The sequence below is a fragment of the Tarenaya hassleriana genome, unplaced genomic scaffold, assembly GCF_000463585.1.
Source record: "Tarenaya hassleriana unplaced genomic scaffold, ASM46358v1 Cleome9, whole genome shotgun sequence".
NCBI lineage: Eukaryota > Viridiplantae > Streptophyta > Magnoliopsida > Brassicales > Cleomaceae > Tarenaya > Tarenaya hassleriana.
In genome coordinates this window covers 1,096,840-1,119,794 of record NW_010971389.1, presented here as the reverse complement: position 1 = coordinate 1,119,794, position 22,955 = coordinate 1,096,840, and the positions used below count along the sequence as shown (strand labels likewise).

The 22,955-nt window shown below is 33.2% G+C and overlaps 1 protein-coding gene across 1 annotated transcript; it reads right to left on the bottom strand.

Moving 5' to 3' along the window:
- Nucleotides 1-14,489: 14,489 nt before the first annotated feature.
- On the bottom strand, nt 14,490-21,716 carry LOC104803705 (F-box/LRR-repeat protein 15). The gene is made up of 18 exons (XM_010527724.1): nt 21,496-21,716; nt 20,907-21,356; nt 20,289-20,532; nt 20,065-20,197; nt 18,794-18,893; nt 18,501-18,698; nt 18,135-18,405; nt 17,922-18,020; nt 17,739-17,827; nt 17,509-17,608; nt 17,238-17,408; nt 16,872-17,024; nt 16,595-16,755; nt 16,311-16,509; nt 15,670-16,136; nt 15,521-15,584; nt 15,032-15,118; nt 14,490-14,948 (listed from the first exon to the last, which is right to left on the bottom strand). Exons 2-18 carry the CDS (start codon nt 21,320-21,322, stop codon nt 14,862-14,864), a joined length of 3,039 nt encoding a protein of 1,012 aa, XP_010526026.1. The 5' UTR covers nt 21,323-21,356; nt 21,496-21,716; the 3' UTR covers nt 14,490-14,861.
- Between the last annotated feature and the right edge of the window lie 1,239 nt (nt 21,717-22,955).

Genomic DNA, 22,955 nt, shown 5'->3' with positions numbered 1-22,955 from the left:
AATTCCCATCCCATGTACGATTTACTAGTGATTCCTATTTTCCAAATATTAACTTCTTTTGGGTAACATTTATGGTTTACGATATTTGCTTTGGCTAGTTTAGGAATTTGTTTTCTAAAGGACTGACATTGTCATTGTTGTGGGACAAAATTATATAAAAAAGATGTTCAAGAAATTTAAAAAGATGTTTTATAGTATCAGTGATGTTAACAGATTTTAAATATAAATTAAAATAAATAATCTAATGTTGTTCAAAACAACTACGATTTCAAATTTCTTTACTTTTCATAGTTTTGGAGATTTTTTAGAATAAATTTTAAAAAGAAATTTGAAGTTTATGCACCACTGTTGTCGGTAGACTTTGATAATTTACTGTTAAAAAAAAAGCTTTCTCTTCTTCTTAAATTCAATGGAATCGTATAAATTTAAACTCTGCTAAAATTATCAATGTATTAACCAAATTTGAGTCGATATTATATAACTCGTTTAATTAATTTCTGACAAAGCTTCTACGAGACATTAAGGGGCCGAGGAGCTCACGAGGGACTTTTGGATAGGGGAGGGCAGTTAGGTTCGGTCCTCACCCATATTAATTTTAAAAAGAATCGAATTTTCCAGAATCAAAGCGAGTCAAACTCAATTTTAAAAATCTAAAAAGTTAAATTTAAAAAAAAAATATCTAATTTTTTTAATAAAAATCGTAATCGAACCGAATATAATATAATATCTTATTGATACCTATTTTTATAAAACCGAATGAAGTGAACCGAACCATTCTCAATCCAAATCAGAACCGAAAACCAAAACCGTTATCCCTACACCCTACTTTTGGGTAGGGATGTTAAATGGGCCGTCAGCCCACGAGCCAGCCCTAAACCAAACCATTTAACACCGAGCTGGGTCAGCTATTCTAGAGCCCGTTTATAAACGGGCCTAACGAGCTGGCCCGTCACGAGCCAGCCGAACCGCGAGCCAGCCCTAACGAGCTACGGGCCAGCCCGCGAGCCCAAACCTTTTTTTTTTTATTTTTTCTGTAATTTTATTTATTATTTTCCTAATTTGAAATTTTGTAACGTAACCCTAATTTTATTTCTCCACTTTCTCACTTTGTTACTCTCTTCTTCCAAACAAGCCCGAAACTTCTCTTCTCTGTTCACCGTCGTCATCATCTATCATCGTCGCCGTCGTCATCATCATCGTCGTCGCCGTCATCATCATCGTCGTTGCCGTCGTCATCGTCGTCGTCGTCACTGTCGTCATCTCCGTTGTCATCATCGTCGACTGTACCAAGTTAGTATTCATCGAATCATCGGAAGTAGTTACTCTGGTTCTTCTTCGACTTTTGCGTCGATGAGTCGATTTGGGTTTTTTGGGTTTCTGGGTTTTTGCTCAGTGCATCTATTTTCGTTGGGTTTCTGGATTTTTTGGATTTTCGGTTCTTCTTCGTCTTTTCTATTTGTTATTAGTTATTTCCAGAAAGATTTTTTGGTTTCTACAAAACGATAACATGCTCTGAATAAACTACAAATATAGATTATTAACTAAAGGGCATAATTTTTAATAAAAAAATACTCTGTATAAGGAGTTTTATCGTTGGACACAAGGAAGTCAGATCCGAACATATGATTAAATATTATTCTTTTATATTTGGATATTTTTCTTAGAGAAACAAAGGTAATATATTTGTGGATTTTGTAATTGTCTAGTAAATGCGTTTTTCAATTGGATATATGTATAATATATATATACACACATTGCTTTTCTTTGGATGCGGTGAATCCTTTAACAATTAATGAGACCATCACCCATCTTTCTTTGTTTGGTATCTTTATTTGAATTTTTTTTTATTCTTCCTTAGGTTCATATTTGTATCAGATTCGGTTGGTATCTGTCTTACTTTGGGTTCTGTTCTCTGTTGATTTGTATCAGATTCGATGGATCATATCATTGATACAGAATATGAGCAAATGGATCCAGACGAATACACACAAGACGAAGACACACAACTACAGAATTCTAGTGGAGGAATCGAAATCAATTCTCCTGTAAGTCAACCTTTGAAAGGAAAAAGAAAACTTACATCTGATGTGTGGGATCATTTTACTAGAATAAGCAAAACCCATGTTGAATGTAATCACTGCCAGAGGCCGTATGCTCAAAAGCTGGATTCACACGGAACTACAACTTTAAGAAGGCATTTGACAAAGATATGTCGTAAGAAGCCATTGATTAAAAGTATGAAGAGCATGTTTAAGGATGCCGAAGGAAATCTGAGAATAGTCAAAAAATTTGATCAAAAGGCTTCCGAGGAGAAGTTAATAAAAGCGATGATATTACATGATCTTCCATTCGCTTTTGTTGAATATGTGGGTATAAGAGATTGGGTTAATTCTATGGTTCCAGAGTTCAAGTTTTTTGGAAGAAATACCTGCACTACTCGTGTTTACGAGTACTATTCGAGGCTTAAAGCGATGGTGAAATCTGATTTGGAAAGAATTCCTAGTAGGATATCGTTGACTTCAGATTGTTGGACGGGTATCACTGGTGAAGGGTATATTTGTTTGACGGCGCATTATGTTGATGAAAACTGGAAGCTGAATAGTAAAATCTTGTCTTTTATCGATATGCCCCATCCGCACACCGGAGAAGCTTTAGCTAGTAAAGTGCATGATTTTTTGAAAGAGTGGGGGATAGAGAAGAAAGTCTTCACAATTACTTTGGATAATGCTTCGGCTAACGACTCTATGCAAGAGATTTTGAGAGAAAGGCTTTGCTTGGATAATAATTTGTTGTGCGAGGGTGAATTCTTTCACATAAGATGTTGTGCACATATCCTCAATCTAATCGTGCAAGATGGTTTAAAAGCCCTTGGTGATGCTCTTTCTAAAATTAGAGATAGCGTGAAGTATGTGAAAGCTTCGAAGGGAAGGATGAATGCTTTTGAGAGATGTCTTGAAGGTGGTAATGTTAATGGAGTTGTGTTGTCTATCGACGTTGCTACAAGATGGAACTCCACATTTCTTATGCTTGAAAAGGCTCTCAAGTATAAACGCACTTTCACTAGGTTTAAAGTGGTCGATAAAAGTTACAAGCATTGTCCTTCCGATGAAGAATGGACTAGGGCGGAACAAATATGTGAGCTATTGAGGCCGTTTCACAAGATTACGAACACAATATCTGGTTCCAATTATCCTACTTCCAATCTATATTTCGGACATATTTTCCGAATTGAGATTCTGTTGAAGAATTATTTGGATAGTAGTGATGAGCATGTCAAGGAAATGGCGACGAGTATGCATGCCAAATTCATTAAATATTGGGAGCATTATAGTGTTATTCTTGCCATGGGTGCTATATTTGATCCGAGGTTTAAGGTGCAATTCTTAAAGAAATGTTTGGGTGAACTAGATCGTGATACTTTTCATGAGAAGGTGAATTTTGTGAAAAAGAAGATGTATGCACTCTTCAAAGAATATCAAAACAAATATGCATCTTCTTCCGCTAGAGCTCACTTGGAAAGAAGTGGAAGTTCGTGTCATCTTGTTACGAATGAGGGAAAAGACAGTGATCTTGAGGTGAGTATTTTAATTCATGTGTGATGTATAAATTTATATAATTGTTATTTTGTCTTTAATATTTTCAAATTTCATGTTACAGTATTTTTATGGATACGATGATAATCCAGAAGTTGAAGAAGAAGAGTGCAAGAGATCACATTTGGACATCTACTTAGAGGAACCGAAGTTCAAATTGGCGAATTATCCTAGCATTGATGTCTTAAACTATTGGAAGGATAATCGGTATCGACTACGTGACTTAGCATACATGGCTTGTGACATATTAAGTATTCCTATAACAACGGTGGCTTCGGAATCATCATTTAGCATCGGTTCTCGTGTCTTAAACAAATATAGAAGTCGACTTCTCTCTTCAAATGTGCAAGCTTTGATTTGCGCCCGTTCATGGCTAAAAGGATTCGAACTCGATACAACAAGTAAGTTTTATCTTTCTATTTTTATTACATATTATTATTTTCCTCATATGTTTAATTTTTTATCGTGTAGGTTTGGAGGATGATGCAAATGCTATTCAAGATGCAATTGATGGACTCGAGACTTTAACTATAAAAGAAACGATTTGAAGCTCATAAATCTATGATTGATTGGTTTTAGACATTGTTCGTAATGGCTTTAGACATTGTTCGTCTTTCGTAGTGGTTTGCATGATTTTTTCGTATTTTTATGGTTTTAGACATTGATCGTAATGGTTTTAGACATTGTTTGCAATGGTTTGTATGGCTTTTTTTCGGACCAACGTATTATTTTGGTATGTTTGTTATTTCACTTTGTATTTTTTGTTGGCTCGCGAGCTGGCTCGTTTAAGCGTATGAATTTGACGAGCTGGTTCGGGCCACTAAGTTTCAGCCCATTTATAAACGGTTCGGTTTGGTCCGAGCCAATAAAAAATGGATTCGTGACGAGCCGGGCTGGTCCGAGCCGGGCCAGCCCGTTTAACATCCCTACTTTTGGGTGCAAGTGCCGTGTTTGGACATGATTTTGTTTATATTTTGATCCATTATTTTTAGAATATTTTTTTGATTTTATACTTATTACAATTATTAAACTTTCATCCCATTTTTATTTTGATTTTGTTGACTTTCGGTTTTATAATAAATATATAAATTTAAATATATTTATTTTTCTATTTTTAGATTTTTTATTTAATATAAATCACTTTAATTTTATTTCTAAAATATTCAACCAGCTTTTCAATTGAATTCCCAATTTTATATGTAAGACACATTTCTAAAATATTAATTAAGATATAATTACTTGTATTTAAAGACATTAGCCTCCATAAACCAATAAAAGTATATTTGCAAGTAGGAAAAAAATAGTAAATCAACTCATTTATTTGTAATAACGATTATTATATATCAATTATTACAGAAATGAAAACTATAACGTCCAAATAATAAATTAAATAAGATCATTTTCCAATTCTGATACTAGTCAATTTTTTACAAATTTCTACACAAAAATTATTAGTTAAATAACATTTTCATATCAGCGTTATTGACATGGGTCTTTGATTTTCTACATTAATATTATGATAATCTTTTACCATATCAAAAAATAAATAAAAGATAAAAAATAAAAAATAAAACATTAAAACATTAAAATACAAAAATTAAAAAAAATATACACACATAAATTTATTTATTTAACAAATAGTACTTTGAATAAATATTGGTAATCCATTTGATTTGAAAGATATTTTATGAAATAAAATAGTTTATAAAAATTAAATTTAAAATTTTTATTTTATAAAATTTAGTGTAAATTATTTAATAGTAAAGTTAGTTAAATGTTAAATATATATATATATAAAGAAATTCCATGAAAATACATAAAGGTTCCAAAATATGGTACAAAAATATACAATTTTTTTCATTAAAAAAATGAATACGTAAATTGTTTAAATGTGGCAAAATAATAATTTAATTCTTAATAGAAAATATTTTTTTCCGCGAATTGAAATATTGTTTTGTGTAAAAAAAATTCAAATTGTAAGAGTTGTAGAATTTTTTTGTTTATTTCAGTATTTGATATTTTTCAAATTAAAAATTTTATTTATTTACAAAATTCTGTATATTTTTACCGGATTATCCCCGAAAAGAACGAACTAAATACTGTCATTTTTGGTTTAAAATGTCCAAAAAATTATTTTCACACAATATTCCTAAATGAGTCTCTCTCTCTCTCTATATATATATATATATATATATGGATATACGCTATTGTTGAAAATGATATAAAGAGTAAAAATTGCTGGAAAAAAATAAAAAAGGATTATACAAATAAAAAAAAGGAGTAAAAGAAATGGTGAGGAGTATCTTGGGGGTTGCGGGACCCAGTGTCCAAATGGCAGTAGCAGATTGCCCAAAGGGTGCAAAAAAAAAAGACGTTCTTTTTTTTCCTTTCTCCTCGGGAAAGTAATCGTACCCTCGACTCTCTCTCTCCTCTTTTTTTTTTTGGACAAAGCGCTTTCTCTCCCCTCATTTGTATTTTCATTTTTGTGAAGATGAAAAATCCCATTAAATTTTAAATAAAAAAAATCCCATTGAATTTCTTGCCATTATGTTTTAGGAAAGATGAAATTTCTCGATATTTTATTTTGTTGTCGGATGAAAATTAAGGATAGATAAATCGGTATAGTTTATGTTTAGATTGTTTATTTTTGTTTTCCATCATTTGGACCATAGAAATATATTAATATAAAAAGGATTAATTTAGTTTTATGAAAATTAGATTTATTATTAAGTGGTCACTCCATTACTTTATATGCTCTAATATATTTCCAAGTAATTTTGGTACAAATTCATCATTAACACGTGTTGGTTCGTGGAACTTCATTTAAGTATACCATAACTCTTCCTTGGACAGGACATATTTTGTCCTCCGTGATTTTTTATCTCTTAAATATTTATTGAATTTATCTACAAGAGTTTAATATTCCTCCCTCATTTTCATAATAATTGGTATTTTACCTTTTTTTCATTTTTTAAGAAATTAAAGTAAAAAGTTATATATACCACTATTTAATAGATGAAAATAATTAATATTCATTAGAATTGATCAATTTTAATTAAGGGTGAAAGATAAATATTTTAAAAATATATATAGAAAATCTAAAATGATATCTATTTAGTAAAATAAAATATTGTGACAACTACTACTAGGATAAGGGTGAGAATGATCAAGTGGTACAGTAGACACGGATAATGAACGATTTCCAAATACCACTAGACCATAAGGGTACATAAATGAATCGAACGTATCGGAATAAGAGATATTTGAGCGTTATGTAAATATGAGACTACACAGTCAAATATAATTTAAAGAAATTAGTTGTTTATTCATACTAACAAAATGTATCTACCTTTTCGGTTATCTATCTCGAGAGAATTCCAAAATTAAATGTGTTTGCTCTGAACTCTGAAGTAATCTTGATGATCTCTTGGGAAGTACTTTCTAAGATGGAGACAAAACATTTTAAAAGTCGGTGAAAACAGATTCAATATTTGTAACGTTTGTGGAACCGAACGTTATAGTTTATATCTACTTCTAATCGGAAATAAATTTTTTTATTTTATGAAAAAAAAATACAACCTTATTATTTGTCAAATATGTTGTTTTTGTCATTGGCTGTCTCACCCAACTTCATTAAATTATCTGTTATCATTAGCAAAAAAAACATGTGATTATTTATCTTGACTTTGCCATTAAACTAACTTTTAAATTATTTTTATTTTGTTTAAGAATCGTTAAGTGTTTCCTGGATTACAGAATGTCCCTTTGAACCCAACATATGCCCTGCTTCATTGGGCCCACCTACTTCTTGGGTGCCACAATTTCACATTTTATTATCCTTATATTTATTTTAATAAAAGAACATCAAATAATCACCGTGATTTATATAGTGGATTGCACAACAACCAATATTGAAAAAATAATAATAAGGTAGATACAGCAGGATTAAAATAACGATCAGACCGTACATAATTAAATAGTAAATAAAAACAAAACATTACATCTAAATTTTAATGATAACTAATTAATCTATAGATGGTAAGTTTAATTAGAAATAGTAATTTTACTCAACATATTTTTACCAAGTTTATAAGTATTCATATGTTTTAGGAATCTATGAAAACTATGGTTAGAATCATAAAATAATAAATACAATATAATATCAAAATACGCATAATTACAACTTAGCGATGTATATTTTAATTATACTGTTTATTTTGAAATTCTTGGATTTTAAACAAGATATTTATTTAATCATTGTTTCAGATTTTCTTTCTATTCGTATTATATTTATAATCAATTTCTAATATAATATTTATTAAATTAGTTTTTCGATTAATAATATAAAAAAAAATAAACTATTTGGATTTCTAAAGATCAAAGTAGTCGGATATTTTTTTTAAATGTGGTTTTGTGTCGGCTTTGAGTCTTTAACAATCATTGGTGATGTCTTTAAATATGTATTATTTTGATTACTTGGCTCGTGGGTCCAACTGGTTAGAGAAAAGAGGGATGTATTATTCTATTACATACTTTCATTATACCATATGGCTAACCTTTTTTTCCCTTTAAATTTAAAAAAGACAAAAAAAAAACAAAGAAAGCTTACTGTGTTGTATGGAGTTCCCATGCTGCAATTATGTGCGCACATCTCTTCATCACGCAATGCACATCGACGTGTACATGCATGTACGTACGTGTTTGCATGTGGTCAGAATGCCTTTTTTTTTTGGGATAAATTGTAACACTCACCTTCCAAAAAACAATCCTTTTTATTATATCTACCGATTTAAGTTATTATTATATTTAAAATCACACATTATAACCATATATACGAATCAGATCTACATATTTGAATAAAACGTTTCACTGAACAATCTTCATGACAAAATATTGTATCGTTGTGTGTATATAACGATATTTATTAAAGGAATCAAGATTATCTGAAAGAAAAACACAATAAAAAGCTACTCTGCATATATATTTTTCAGAAAGTTAAAAAAAAAACGAATAGGAACAATTAGATAAGAGATATAAGGAAATTATGTGCAATGGACGTTAGAGAGTGTTAAAGAATCGGTAATCACAATATGCAGTTTTTATAAAAGGAAAGATGTTGATATTCTTCATGGTCTTGTGCTGCATAATGTACGGGATATTGATTTTGATATGATCTTCTTCTAAAATGTTCGTTCTCCAACGATGAATCGGTTTTATTCTGTTATTAACCAAATAAACCACTAAAAGTATTTAGAAGCTTTTGTTTTCGCACATTTTTTTTTCTGACTTCTCATTAATTGGTTAGGTTTTTTTATAATCTAAAAGTTAATCCGATCTTTGCCTCAATTAAATCTTAAAGAATATCCCTCCCAATGTTTGGATTTGAACTCAAGATAAAAGCATAATTGTACATGTTTTCTTATCATTAAACCACTAAAACTTGAGTTTAATTGGTTAGTAAATAGAAATATATTGTTTAATATAATCCAAAATATTTTTACTTTTTAGAAAAAAATACCCATCAATATTTTAGTCGGAGCCACTTTTGATTGTGATAATTCTCCTTCGCTATTTTTTTTTTCTCTGGCTAAAAGATATTTCTTTGTTTTTTATTTAAAATTTCCTTTTATTCGATCAAATTCTTAAATTATCGAATGATCGATGCAAATATAAAAATTATCGAAATCGACTGATTGTATTTACACGTTATGGTGGGTATAAAGTAAAATATTAGTTGCATTTGAAATAAGTAAGATAATAAAATATTAAAGATACTTCTTATGCAACAATGTATAAATAAAACCCAACAGTTAGTGGCCTAGTGGCGGAGAGGTGACAAAGTCATCCTCAAGGTCCTGGGTTCGATTCCACTGGTGGGGAGTGATGTAATTTCTGGACTAAAATGGTCCATATACAAAGGTTGATCCCGGGTCTAGGGTGGATGTAGTTGGGCCGAAGGTCCGAAGAACCATCCTGGTTATAAAAAAAAAAACAATGTATAAATAAAGGGTCAAACCCTAACTAACAAATTAGGGTTTTATGGAACAATGCATGCAGCATGCATATGTAAAGGTCAAGCCCTAATTTTGCCGAACCACAAAAACCCAACGTAGTGAAAGCCAGCGAAAATAAGCTATATATATATAGCCATCCACGCTTCATTATTAGGTCAGTGTACTTCAATAACAGTTAACAAAAAAAGAAGTGTACTTCAATAACCTAATAGAAAATAAGCTATATATATATATATATATATATATCCAATTACCTCGTCGGATCTTGAGAAACCAAGTTTGATTTCCTCTATGATGCCCTAGAGGAGATCATTGATTCTTCGTATTAGGGTTTTATGTTCAAAAGCACGCATCTCATCTCACCAAAAAAAAATAAAGAAAGGAAAAGCTAAGGAATGAAACGAGAAAAACATGGATCTAAAACTAGGGATGGATTCGGTTTGAGATTTTCTATTTTAGAAAATCATACCTATTTTTTTAATGTTGGAATGGTTCGGTTTTCAAACTCTATTCGAGTTTTATTGAATAAAATGTTCAAATTTTTTTGGTATTATCCAGTTTGTTGGATTATTTCCATACTCAATTAGAGTTTGAGTTACATTTTTTTATATTAAGAAACAGTATATCTATTTGATTTTTATTATGGATTCGAACGAAATGATAACCCTACCTAAAATAATCAGACGTAAGATGTTTTCAGCATGCGGTCGGTTCATTTCATTTAGTGATTCTATTATGGAACCTTGGAAGTGTGTGTATATATATATATATATAAGACAAAAAAAGTGAGCAATTATAATAGATGCCGAATTGTTAGAGATGGTGGAAAAGGGGATTTTGATCTGCTAATTAATAAGTTCGTTTTTCCCTCTCTTTTCCACTTTCAACATATCCAACATATAAATGGCAGTGGAATATTTTCACATCGAATAACAACAAAAAAGTACAAAGGTCGACGTGGAAGAGGGTCCACAATGATAATCATTTGCTGATTTTTTTATTTAAAAATGTATATATTATAAAATATATGTGCAATATTTTTGGTGGACCCAGAAATCACGTGTGAAGCGTTAGAGGTTGATGATATTTGTTCGAAATCACGAGCACCATTTAATGCGTGCGGTTAGTTTCGTGAGGCCCATCTTCTCATTCCATAGATAATTTTTTTTATGTTTGCATATATATATAAAAAAAAGAAATATATAATATATGTATATTAGAGAATCCATCCATGCCAAAACACAAAAGGAAAATCCATATTAATTTATAAATTATTTAAAAAAAAACACATGAACTTTTGATATTTCAATAGAAAACACCATTTTTGGGTTAATATATATAATACAAGGAATTATAAGATTTTTTATTTTTTGTTAATATATTGAAAATCGATCAACGTTTTGTCAAATCCATATCAACGACACATCATAAAAAATGTTACATAAAAAAAATAAAAATGATTAGCTTATTTTATTTTTGTTGTGATATCTTGTATATGATTCACGCTGTATGTTCAAAATATTGATAAAATTATATTTTACATTTTTCATTGGATTTTATACTACTCTTTTTTATCCGATATTATAAAATGATTTTTACGTCATTTTGAACATAAATAGAATTCCAATTTACAATTTTTTAATATAGTAAAGCACTATTAGGGTTTTTAATATAAATTATATGTAACAGTATACTTTATTGTAAAGAAATATTCTTATTTCTCCGTTTATTATTATCCATATTCTGTATCACTAGCTTCACAATGTCTTGTTCTAATATAACGATGGGTAGTAAATGATATTACAACAAAAAAAAAAACGGAAATGAATTAAATATCCCCATGTTTGGAAAATTATTTGAAATAAAGTTTAACCTCGTGCCTAAGTTGGTGAATAATATAATAACATCGAAGAATCAAACTTATAATCATTTTTCGTCGTACCAATCAAACTGATTAAATTGGGTAACAAAATAAATCATGAACTCCACTCATTCCCCACCGTGGCCCCAACACAATAAAGAACAGAGAGAGAGAGAGAGGGTAACAATTCAGAGAGATACAAGACAAATACCTTTAAAAGAGCACGTGAAAATGTAAAATCTCGGTTTATGAATTGCATAAACATATGGTTTTGTTTTCCTTTTTCATTTCATTCTAACGTATGTATTTATACCATATGCAGGGTTTGGACTATGCACTGATGACTGGTGGGGATGTTGCGCCGCTTGGACCTCAGGCAGTAACAAAGATACACCAACTTTTCGATTGGGCCAAAAAGTCTAAGAGAGGCTTATTGCTCTTCATTGATGAAGCTGATGCGTTTTTGTGCGAGTAAGTGAACATGCATCTCAGATTGCATCAGCATTTCTTGCTCACATTTATCTATATATTAAATGAGATTCCAATAATGAAAGCTAAATGTTTATGTAAAAGGGGAAATCTCAACAAGAAAAATTTATGAGGAGAGGAATATGTGGTTCGTTCATTTTGCAACACAAATTTGTACCAAAGTAAATGAATAAGTTAACGACATATGTGTCCCTCCTCTTCCCAATGGTGGGACCCCCTTTTGTTTTTTTGTTTATTTATTTTACATCTCAAAGTGCTTGATGTGAACTTATGATATATATATATATATATATATATAGATATTGAAAACGAATTATACATATCTTAAAAATGAATGATTTGTTTGAAAGTTAGGGATAAAGTAAACATTATCAAACTGTCTTGTATTGTTTCAAACGAAAAATAGATATTTTAAAAAAAATAGATAGTTTTACAATACTGTTCAAAAACTTTTTCGTAATATTATTTCAGATTTATTAAAAAAGAAATATGTTAGAGAATTATATATACATATATATATACACTCACGCACACATCAAAATGGGGGTAAAGGCGAAAGATGAAACATGAATGCGGTCAATGTCAAATATAATTGATGACGTGGCCGAAGATAATTGGTCATACGGGAGAAATAACCATATGGAAATAAATAATAATAATAATAATAATAATTGTCAGAAATAATTGGGAGTTGGCGTTTCAAGAAACGCCCAAGGCACAGTTTCCTCTACGGAAGCCATTTTGGCCTTGTGTAGAGATTCGTACATACATTATTTGGGTATTTAGAAAAATGATGACATTCGAATCTTGTGGTAGGTTTTATTGAGTTGTGTTTTCATCTGGTTTCATTTTAGATTTTTAAATTCGATTTTATTCATAAAGCTATTTATTTTTTAAAAAATCATTTTGTTATTTTTTCGGTTATCTTTATATTAGATTCAAATTTCAAATTTTCCATTTTTAAAAATTACAATCACCCAATTCACAATGATTCGATTCAGGTGTATTATATATTATTTAATTCGAATTCGGTTACATAATGAATCCAAAAACATCATCTATACTTTGATATCCCATTTATAATAATTTAATATTTGATTTCATATTTTTAGTTTATAAATATTTTTCATGAGCCCAAATATAATCCAACCGGTAATATTAACGTTTTCCAAGTTATTTTAACATTATGTTATAAATTTATTTCCTTTAACATGATACTACGTAATATAATATACAGTAACGTTCCAAAAACATATGGATAATATTCAGTCCTAGCCCCACCGATTTCAAAACAGTTGGATAAGTTAAATATTAGTACAAATGAAATGACTAATCTGCTTAGTTTATCCCATTTTTTGTTTAACAATTGCGTTTGGTAATGTTACGTATTACGTAAAAGAAAAATAAAAAAATCAGATTTTAAAATATGTTATGAATAGAATCATATTATATTATTTTGAGAGAGTTTTTATTATGACTGCTTATAGCGATGGTCATTTCGGTTCATAGCTATAAAAGCGATTAAATTAAACTGAATAATCCTAATTGTATATTATTACGATGATATCAAATTCTAAATCTGAATATAAAAATAACAAAAATTATTTAATATAAACTCAGTTTGTTTGGAAAAAATGCTTATTTGTTTTTTTTTTAAAAACAAAATCGAACCTGATCGAAATTCGAACCAAAGCCCAATCGAATCCAAACACGCATTTTCCAATTGCTGTGTGTATTTTCGAAACGCATCTCTTCTGAATTCTGAAAAGATTATTGTAAAATTAATAGTTAGTAATCTATTATTTAATTTGATATATATTATGCATAAAATAAATCAAACAGGTTCATTCATGAGCTTCTATGTATAAATCTGTTGGCATAAAATCACACAACAAATTCAACCAAACACCAAACAGAAAACAAAAGCCCACGAGCCACGGAGGGAGAGAGCATCGGTCCCTGGCACCGTTTAGACACCTCGGGCCTAGTTACCTGACCCACGCCGTCCGGCCATTAATAAAGAGTGGGTACTCGAAACCCGTGGGTTTTCGCGTATCCAACCACTAACGAAATTGATGATGGGTGCGGCATGGTTTAGGACTCGGACCACGGGTTCGGATTTTTCCTACTAGTTTAGTATGGTGACATCTATTTCTATCTTATGTACCACGGGTTCGGGTATCGCAACACCGAGACTGTGACTTGTCTTGAGAAAAAAAAAGTCCGGGTACCCAAACCGTAAGTATGGTATGGTACAATATCTCACTGGTTTGAAGGTATTTCGTTTGGCATCCGAGCCGTGATTGGTGATAGGGTTGATTGAGGCATCAATCCCGCATTTGGGTGCGGCCACAAGGAATTGTCATTTTTGAATTTTTAAAAAAATCTTCATTAAAAAACAGAATTTATAAATTTAACTGGAATTCAACTATCATTTTTTTTAAAAAAAATATATCTAATTAGTTAATTTTAAATATATTTATATATTGTTCCATCCCTGAATGACCTTTTTTGTAAAACCAACACAGTTGCTGATCTCAAAACAAAGCAGAGAAGTTCATATCTCATTTAAGTTCGCAAAAATCCCATTAATCCTTACCTTAAGGTTTCAACTTGAGTTTGACCCACAACCGGAAAAAACCCTAAGAACCCATCTTTCACACATATATGTATATATATATATACACATATATATGAAGTATATCATACATAGCCATAGCCTGTATTCAAAGAGCCATAGAATCCATCCCTTGATTCTTTCTTGCCTTTCGTAACAGAGCAGATGAAGGCAAATGGAGGAGGGTGGTAGTTCAAAGTATAACCCAACAGACAGTAAAAGCCAGCCAAATCCGACACCAGTAATAACGGCTTCAGTCTCGCCGCCGGACCAAGAAAAGCTCTGACCTAATCATGCAAAGGGGTCGGGCTGCTAAAAATACGCTTCAAACTAGGGCAGGCTGCTCGGAACTTCCCCATACTCGCAGAGGATATCTGTTTATCCACCCGAAAATCCATGTCTTAGATTCAGATCAGCGAAAAAGTCCGCGAAAGCAAACACATGAAGAAACTCTCACCTTTGGACAGAAACGGACGTCCAGTGTCTCCAGTGCGCTGCACTGTGAAATAGCCGACTCAACTCCTGCTTCGTCTATGTAACAAGACTACCAAAAAAAAAGGACAGAGCACAAGATTGATCAGTTTAACAGTAGTATCGTAAAAGATGCCGCTTTTATTTCATAACTAGAAACAACAGGAAAATATGGAAAGAGGGGTGTCTTTCAACAACAGAAATAGTTCATCTGCCAGAAGGTAGTTAATGGCGGTCACAGCTTATACTACTGAGCTTATTTCACAAAGCCAACCACTTTATTAGCTAGTGATTCCACAAGGACAAACAACAAAATGATATTTGTATTTATCATTAATACCCTTCCCTTAATGGCTTCCCTCAAAGAAAGAAGGCTAAAAATTTGCAGGTTCATTTCTTGAAAATCTTGCATGAACTCAAACCGTTAAAAATAAAAAAAGGGTCGAACTGATATAGATGTAGGTCAAAGGAATACCTGCAGAAAGAGACTAGTTAATCTTGGACAACGAAGCTTCAGAATCTCCAGAGAGGAACAATTGCTGGGCAAGAGGTTTAGAAAGGCAACAATTAAACAACCAGATATTGTTGCCCGGTAAGGAAATTACTGATATCAAGTCTTCATACCTCAAATTAAGAACAACCAAGTTCAAACAGGCGAGATCGACCTCCTTCAGATTGACCGACAGCGAAAGGTTCAGCGAAGACAAATGGTAAAACCGAGCTGCTGGTGGGATCAACACTTTTCTAATATTAGAGCAACCAACACAGTTTAGTGTTTGCAGTAACCGGTTGGCTGGTCCAGTCGGGTCTCGAGCATTCTCATCGGGAAGCTGCCCAATAGAACTGGAGACGGCAAAGTAATCAACGAGCTGGACATCGGCTGAATCCCAATCGAGGTCGTGCATGTTAACGCAACCATTCAAGCTCAGATGGGTCAAGTGTGTACAGCGTGCGAGTAGATCCTCTATTGCGGTCTGACAGAGAGTTCCATAGGATAGGTCCAGGTCCTGAAGTGCCGGTAAAGCGCCTTGTTTGTATAATGGCTCCAATGATGAGTCAGTGAGATATTTGCAGGCTAGTAATTTGAGTACCTAATCAATGAAAGTATCCCAAATCAAGCCCCAAAACCATAAATGACGATCCACAGAGAAAAGCTTATCACAGAGGATTACGGGAATAACCAGACTACACATGCAGTAAAAAGTGCTGTAACAATGACAGACCGGAAAATATCCAGCAGCGTATGATTATAATTTCTTAATTACCTTTAGTCGAAAACAGGATTTGAAAACCGGCTCCAGATTCATCAAGAAAGTGTACGATAAATCAAGAACTGTCAAATTCGGGAGCCCCCACAAGGAGTACAGACCATCAGAGCCAATAGATTGACATGACATCAACACCAAGGACTCGATTAGCGGGCAGGAAGAAGCGGTGGCAGACAGACAGTCATCCTTGAGTTGGCTGTGGATAACGTGGCCAAGTCAATTAGCATCAACACAATGAACATTGTCACCAGAAATAGAAACCAACAAGAAGGAAAATTTACCCGCAGAAGGAAGCATCCAAAGATGTCAAGAGAGGACAAATAATAGATGCTTCAGATAATACACCACAACCTTTCAACTCAAGAGACGCCATATAAGGAGCTTCAATATTAAGCACGCTCAATTTCGGACATATTCCCAGATTTAAAGACCGAAGAGCAACCTATTCATAACCATAAAAAAAAGCATATTAATACCAATCATTCACGAGTTAAGATACTTTCAGTTATATGATAGGAAATCATATTAATAGTAACAAAAGGAAGATCCAACACTCACAGGCTGGAAGAAAGCACTTTCAAGATGATCACAACCTTCCAAACAAATTTGCTCAAGGCGAGGGCAATTCAGCTCAAGGGAAGTAACAGTGCGACAGCCAACAAGGGAAAGGCTTACTAAAGAGGAATTGCAGAATCGCACAGCCGTTAAGCTCTGACAAAATTAAAGGAAAACAAATAGTCAGTTAAAATATCAATGACTCGAAATCCAAAAGTAGCAGAGGAAAAAAGAACACAAAAGATTAGCATTGCAACAAATTATATGCGAGCAAAATTCATTTGAACATCCTTCCTCAGTACAATTTAGCTGTACGCAAGTCCAACACTTGCAGGTTGAAAACTGAGGAACTGAACTTGTATCACAAACCTCACAATTGTCGAGGACTAAAGATTTCAGCATCGGGCATCCACCGTCATCATTGAATATTTCACAAACGGAATTAGATAATGATTCACAATCAGAGAGGTCCACTTCCTGCAATGATTGGCATTGCAGAACTAATGTTGTCAAATTCTCTTGTTTTTGCAGTGCCAATCTCTGCAATTCAACCAGGGAGGAAAAAAATCACAGGGAATTCAGATGCATCACTCCAAGCAAGACAATTACAAAAGAGATATCAAGAAACTTAGATACATACCTGAAGGGAACTTGAAGCAATGGTAATGCGACGAAGTGATGGACAGTTTGACACAGCTACCGATGAGAGCATGGTGCTTTGCAAGTTCAAATCTACAAATCTGCAGTAGAAAGAAAAAGGTATTTTCGAGAGAACATGTGAAAGAAAAAACAGATAAAAAAGGGAAGTCACGAATATCATAAGTGCAACGTTATCTTAGATGTAAAGAAACCAAAAAATGAGAAACATACTTGCGGCAATGGACTAGACTTATGCTCTGCAAACGGGGAAGATGCAATGATACAGATGTCAATAGATTGCAATTATCCAGTTCCAAAACCTGCAACAGATATGGTATATTCAAATGGAATATTGGTCAGACTTAAAAGGCACAAAATAATAGAACAAGAATGTCGAAGCAAGTGGTCACAGACCTCTAGCATAGGACTATCACCAATGGCATTCATTGAAGCTGATGTTATACCCTCACAGCTATGAAGCTTGAGAACTGTTAACATCGGAAGGCGTACCGACTTCCAAGAGGAAAAGGGTACACATGTCCCAAAAAAAACCAGAATGAGACAATGATAATGGGGCAAAAAAGGAAGAAACATCAAAATTTAACTATAATAATCGGACCAACTCACTTCGAGAGAGATATTGGGGCAGTATGAAGCATTAAGGGCATGAAGGTTAGCACAAGTCTGGGCTATTTCACGCAGTGTTTCATCACTGACGCAGGAACAGTTCGAGACATCCAGAGATTCTAATTGAGGACATGAAGTTGCCGCTGAGCGGATTGCAGCATCCAGAAGCTTGTGACATGAGGCTATATCGAGAAGATTGAGGAGTGGACAATTAAGCTGAGCTTGTGACATATTACTCCTCTTTAAGGACAATGTCCTTAACTGTGGACACCTGAAAAGGTGGAAGCATGATAAATTTTAGAGAATTACTTCTCAAGATGAACGAGACATGAGAATGGACATAAATTAGAGGAAAAATCATTTCACCTGATAGACAAACGCATTACACGGCATTTTGTAATCTTAAGATCATGCAACCGATCATGGCTCAGGTGTATTTCCTGAGCACCATTGCCCAGAATAGCATCACTAAGAGTCACACTTCTTAACATAGTACAATCTTCCAATGCATGGAAAAAAGTATCTCCTATATGACCTTTTCCCACAGTTAAGACCTCGAGATTCCTGAAACCAACATGAGAAATGCATTAGCACGAATAGCTTCAAACCAGATTTCCTGGGAAGGAAACTTACTTAAGGTAAGAAGAGAAGCTAGATACCTCAAGGTAGTAACGGCTTTCATGGCCAGGGTGTTGACTGCAGGAACACCATAAATATTTACTTCAATGGCGTTTGGATAGCGACGGCACATGTTCTCAACTACACAAAAAACAATCAACACGAAGTTTATTTTCTATCTTATTCACCGGCATAATACTAATCTCTCTAGGAATGTGGATTAGTATAACAAAAACAACCCATAACAAAGCAATTAATCGATTATAATACATAGGGCTGTTCATCAAATTAAAGGCAAACTTACTATAGAAATATTAGTTTTAATGCATTACATGTTTGTTTATGAATGCATGAAAAATGATATCGCTAAAAAATGTTATATGATTTGTTTCTACAATCCATAATAATCTATAATCAACTTATTTAAGGGAACATCATCAACATCAACATGTTGGTTTTATCGTTTTTCTCCACATGCAACGTGACGTTGATTACTATGGATGTCATTGATTGTGCTTATAATCATAATGTTGCCATATCATAGGTAGAAAATAGTGGTAGTTACCACCATTACATATTTTCAAACATGACACATGGGTGAAAATCAGATAACTAATATCTCTCGATTCCATGTTTCCATTTTTTCCTTCTCATTTTCAACCAAAGATTTTGTGAATTTGGGGAAAATATGAAGGTTAGGGTCAAATCATAATCCAAAATGCCTAATTTGAACTTATGCCCTATTGTGAATTTTGGTCCTAAAGCAAGATTTTCCCTTTTACGGCTAAAAGAAATACACCACTACCAAAAAAAGAAGGGTAAGATGGACAAATCATAAATAATGCCTAATTTAAACGTTGGTCCCATCGCCCGATTTTCCCTTTCACGGCTCACAGTAATGCCTCGATACCATAAGGAGTCGAGGGATTTTCCCTTTCACGGCTCACAGTAATGCCTCGATACCATAAGGAGTCGAGGGTATTGCCCCTTAAAATGAAAATAAAACAACCCTCTAATTTCTGGAACTTGTTTTACATGGAAAATCTCCGATCATCATAAATGTAGAACGAATGCACACACAAATTATCAATTTGACAATTGTGTGATACTCGAGAGAACATGCAGCGTACATGCAAGAATCAATGACTCCGTTGTCATACCTCTAATTTCTCGGAGGTTTCAGATATATTTCCAGATGACAAAGTCAACAGATAGTTTCCTAATTGATTTTTACAATGGTTTCTACGACAACTTAACTACTGTTTATATCTTTGCAAAACAAAGAAATAGAAAGGAATCATGTATAACTTACATTGTTCTAGAGATATTCTCGTATTTTCAAAATTCAAGTGCCTCCAGAAATCTTCATGAGCACTAGATGCTCTCCACTGCCGACAAACCCTAGCAGCTCGACAGAGGTCAGCATGGTTCAAGAAAGAGAAAACCTGAAAAGGGACAAAAGAAATCAAAACATAAAATACAAAAATCTATAATCTTGTTTAAACATACAGTACAGATCTCGAAAGCTATACACACCATATGCAAAAGGTCATCTGTCAAGTCAATATGAACTTCAAAGTCATCTGTTTCTGAAGAATCGTCGTCACCATCTCCATGGTCTTTCTTCGCCTCATTCCTACCATTATTTATGATAAAGTTCTGGCAGAACATCTCACTGTCAGAACGAGCAGAAGACGAATTACCAAAACTAAAGCCTGTCTCCACTGGTGGACCAGAATTTCCAACATCTGAAGGCATCCTCGAAGTAAATTGACCCTCGCTGCAAGGAAACTTTAGCGTAAGAAACGCATGAAAACATACCTAAAAATATTTCACACCGATATGAAAGAAACACAATAAACCCTAATGTTAATAACACAATATCTCACTGGAATTTTACGTAATTGCTCTGAGCAATTATCAGCCCGAATGCTAGAAATCCCCAAAAAAAACTCCACGACCCATGTTTAACACATAAGAACCCAGAGAATCCACTAAAAAAAGCTGAACTTGGTTCAAAATCCTGAAACTGTTGAACTTACGACCAGATCACAGTAAAGAACCCAAATTCCACCCGTTTCCCATCAAGATCCACTACCTACCCATGCAATTTCACAAGAAGCCCTAACCAGACAAAGGGGATAGCGAACTCACGCAAACCCAGAATACACTCTGGCACGCTTATGGTACGAATCATGGTCGATATCCTCCATCTCTGCCGCACCGTTCGCGACGGCGGAGCTGCTGCTCTCTCCCTCCAACAATGGAAACAAGCGAACCCCAGAAGTCCACCGACGCTCCATCTCCGCCGCTATGGTCTCACCGCCCTCCATCGCCATCAACTCCCCGCTCAACCACAGACGTGCGTCCTCGTCGTCTTCGATCGAATTCAAACCCTCAGCGGCCTGTCCTGCGTCGCCTTTGTTGTCACCGTCATTTACGAAATCGTTACCCTCGTTGTTGTGGTTGTTGTCGTTCTCCATGAACGTCGCTGACGATTGTGCCAGTTTCACGCCGTCTCCGTCGTCTCCCTCGTCCTCGGTGAAGCAGAGAAAACACCAAATCTTCATGCAACGCCCCGGCAACGAAATCCCAAGCCTCGATCTAGCACATTTATGAAACTCGGATGAAAAAACAAGAATTCGGTTCGGAAAATCCCAAATCGGAGAAACCCAGAAATAAATTCGAAAAATTACAGCAAGATAAACGAAATTGGGCTGAGACAAGGGGATACACAGCTAACCTGGATCAGATTAGGGTTCTTGAACAGCGAGAAAAAGATACAGTCATCGGATCAAATCTCGCGAAACAGGAAGTGAAAGATGAGTTTTTGATATGGATTTCCTGTTGAGATGAAGTTCTGAGACAAGATCGATGACGATATAATCCGGCGACTCCTACTTGGGAATGGGAAACGAAGAGGAAAATTTTGAGGGAAAATAAAAAGAAAGCGACCAAAAATTTTGAAGTAAATAATAGGTTTTGGGGAAAAAAATCTTTTTTTTTTTCATGTCATACGTTTCGTTGGTTCTTCGTGGAATGACACCAAAACGATGTCGTTTCCCATGTCGCTAGAACCAATGAAGTACGGTGTCAACATGAATGGGCCACCAAACACACACACATTTATAGGCACATACATATATATATATATATACACACGCGCGTATACACACACATTCGCTAATAATACAATCAATAAATTTCCAAATTTAAAAGATTATTATTATTTTTTGGGAAAGAATTTTATTAAGAAAATACATGGTTATATTTTGATCATATCTTATAGATATACTTTAGGTTAATAGTTTTCTAGTAGAATTGAATGAGTTTAAATATACAATTTAGTTTTTTTTATAAAGATATAATATAATTTAGTTTTTTCTCGATAGACTCTCCGTATTAAAATTACTCAATTAATTATAAGTATAAACTTATTTTATTTATTTATGGTTTTGGCTTTCGTATTAATTAAGTTCGAAATCAAAACGGATTTTCTCCTTTACCAATAATTATAGCGTAAAGATGAATGATTTCCTTCGAGACAAAAAAAAAAGGATAACTAATATTTTCATCATAAATATTATATAGTATCACAACAACTTTCCGTGAAAGCTGATTATTATAATATTGTAGAATCTTCATTGTCATTCATGGTTTTGATATCTCATTATATATTGTACAAGACATCTTATAATTACTCATAATAAAACGAAAACATAATCATGGATTTTAGCATGTTTGAATCTCGTACGTACCTGACCATGCATGGTCCTAAAGATAGGAATACGAATTGTGAAATAAAACGTTGACACAAAGCCTAGTGAATGTATGTACTGAAATAAAGACAACATATGGATCGAAAACATGAACGCAGGTGTTATAAATAAAGATAAGTTTAAAAAAATAAAATAAAAAAATAGATTGAAATAGACGTATACGAGAGAACACTTGGATCGTATTTATTTATGAGAGAACATCTAGATAGTAAGATTATATTTTCGACTTTTGTAATTGGGTTTTGATCGTTCTAACGAAACTTGTGTTAATATACACGAACTTTCGTACGTCATATCGTATGAGATATGTTATATTATTATGCACGGTGAAAGATTCATGTTCTGATAGAAAATTTATCTAAAATTAAAAATTCCAGTAAGACAAATTGAGTATCAACTGCTGAAATAGTAAAATAAATATGTG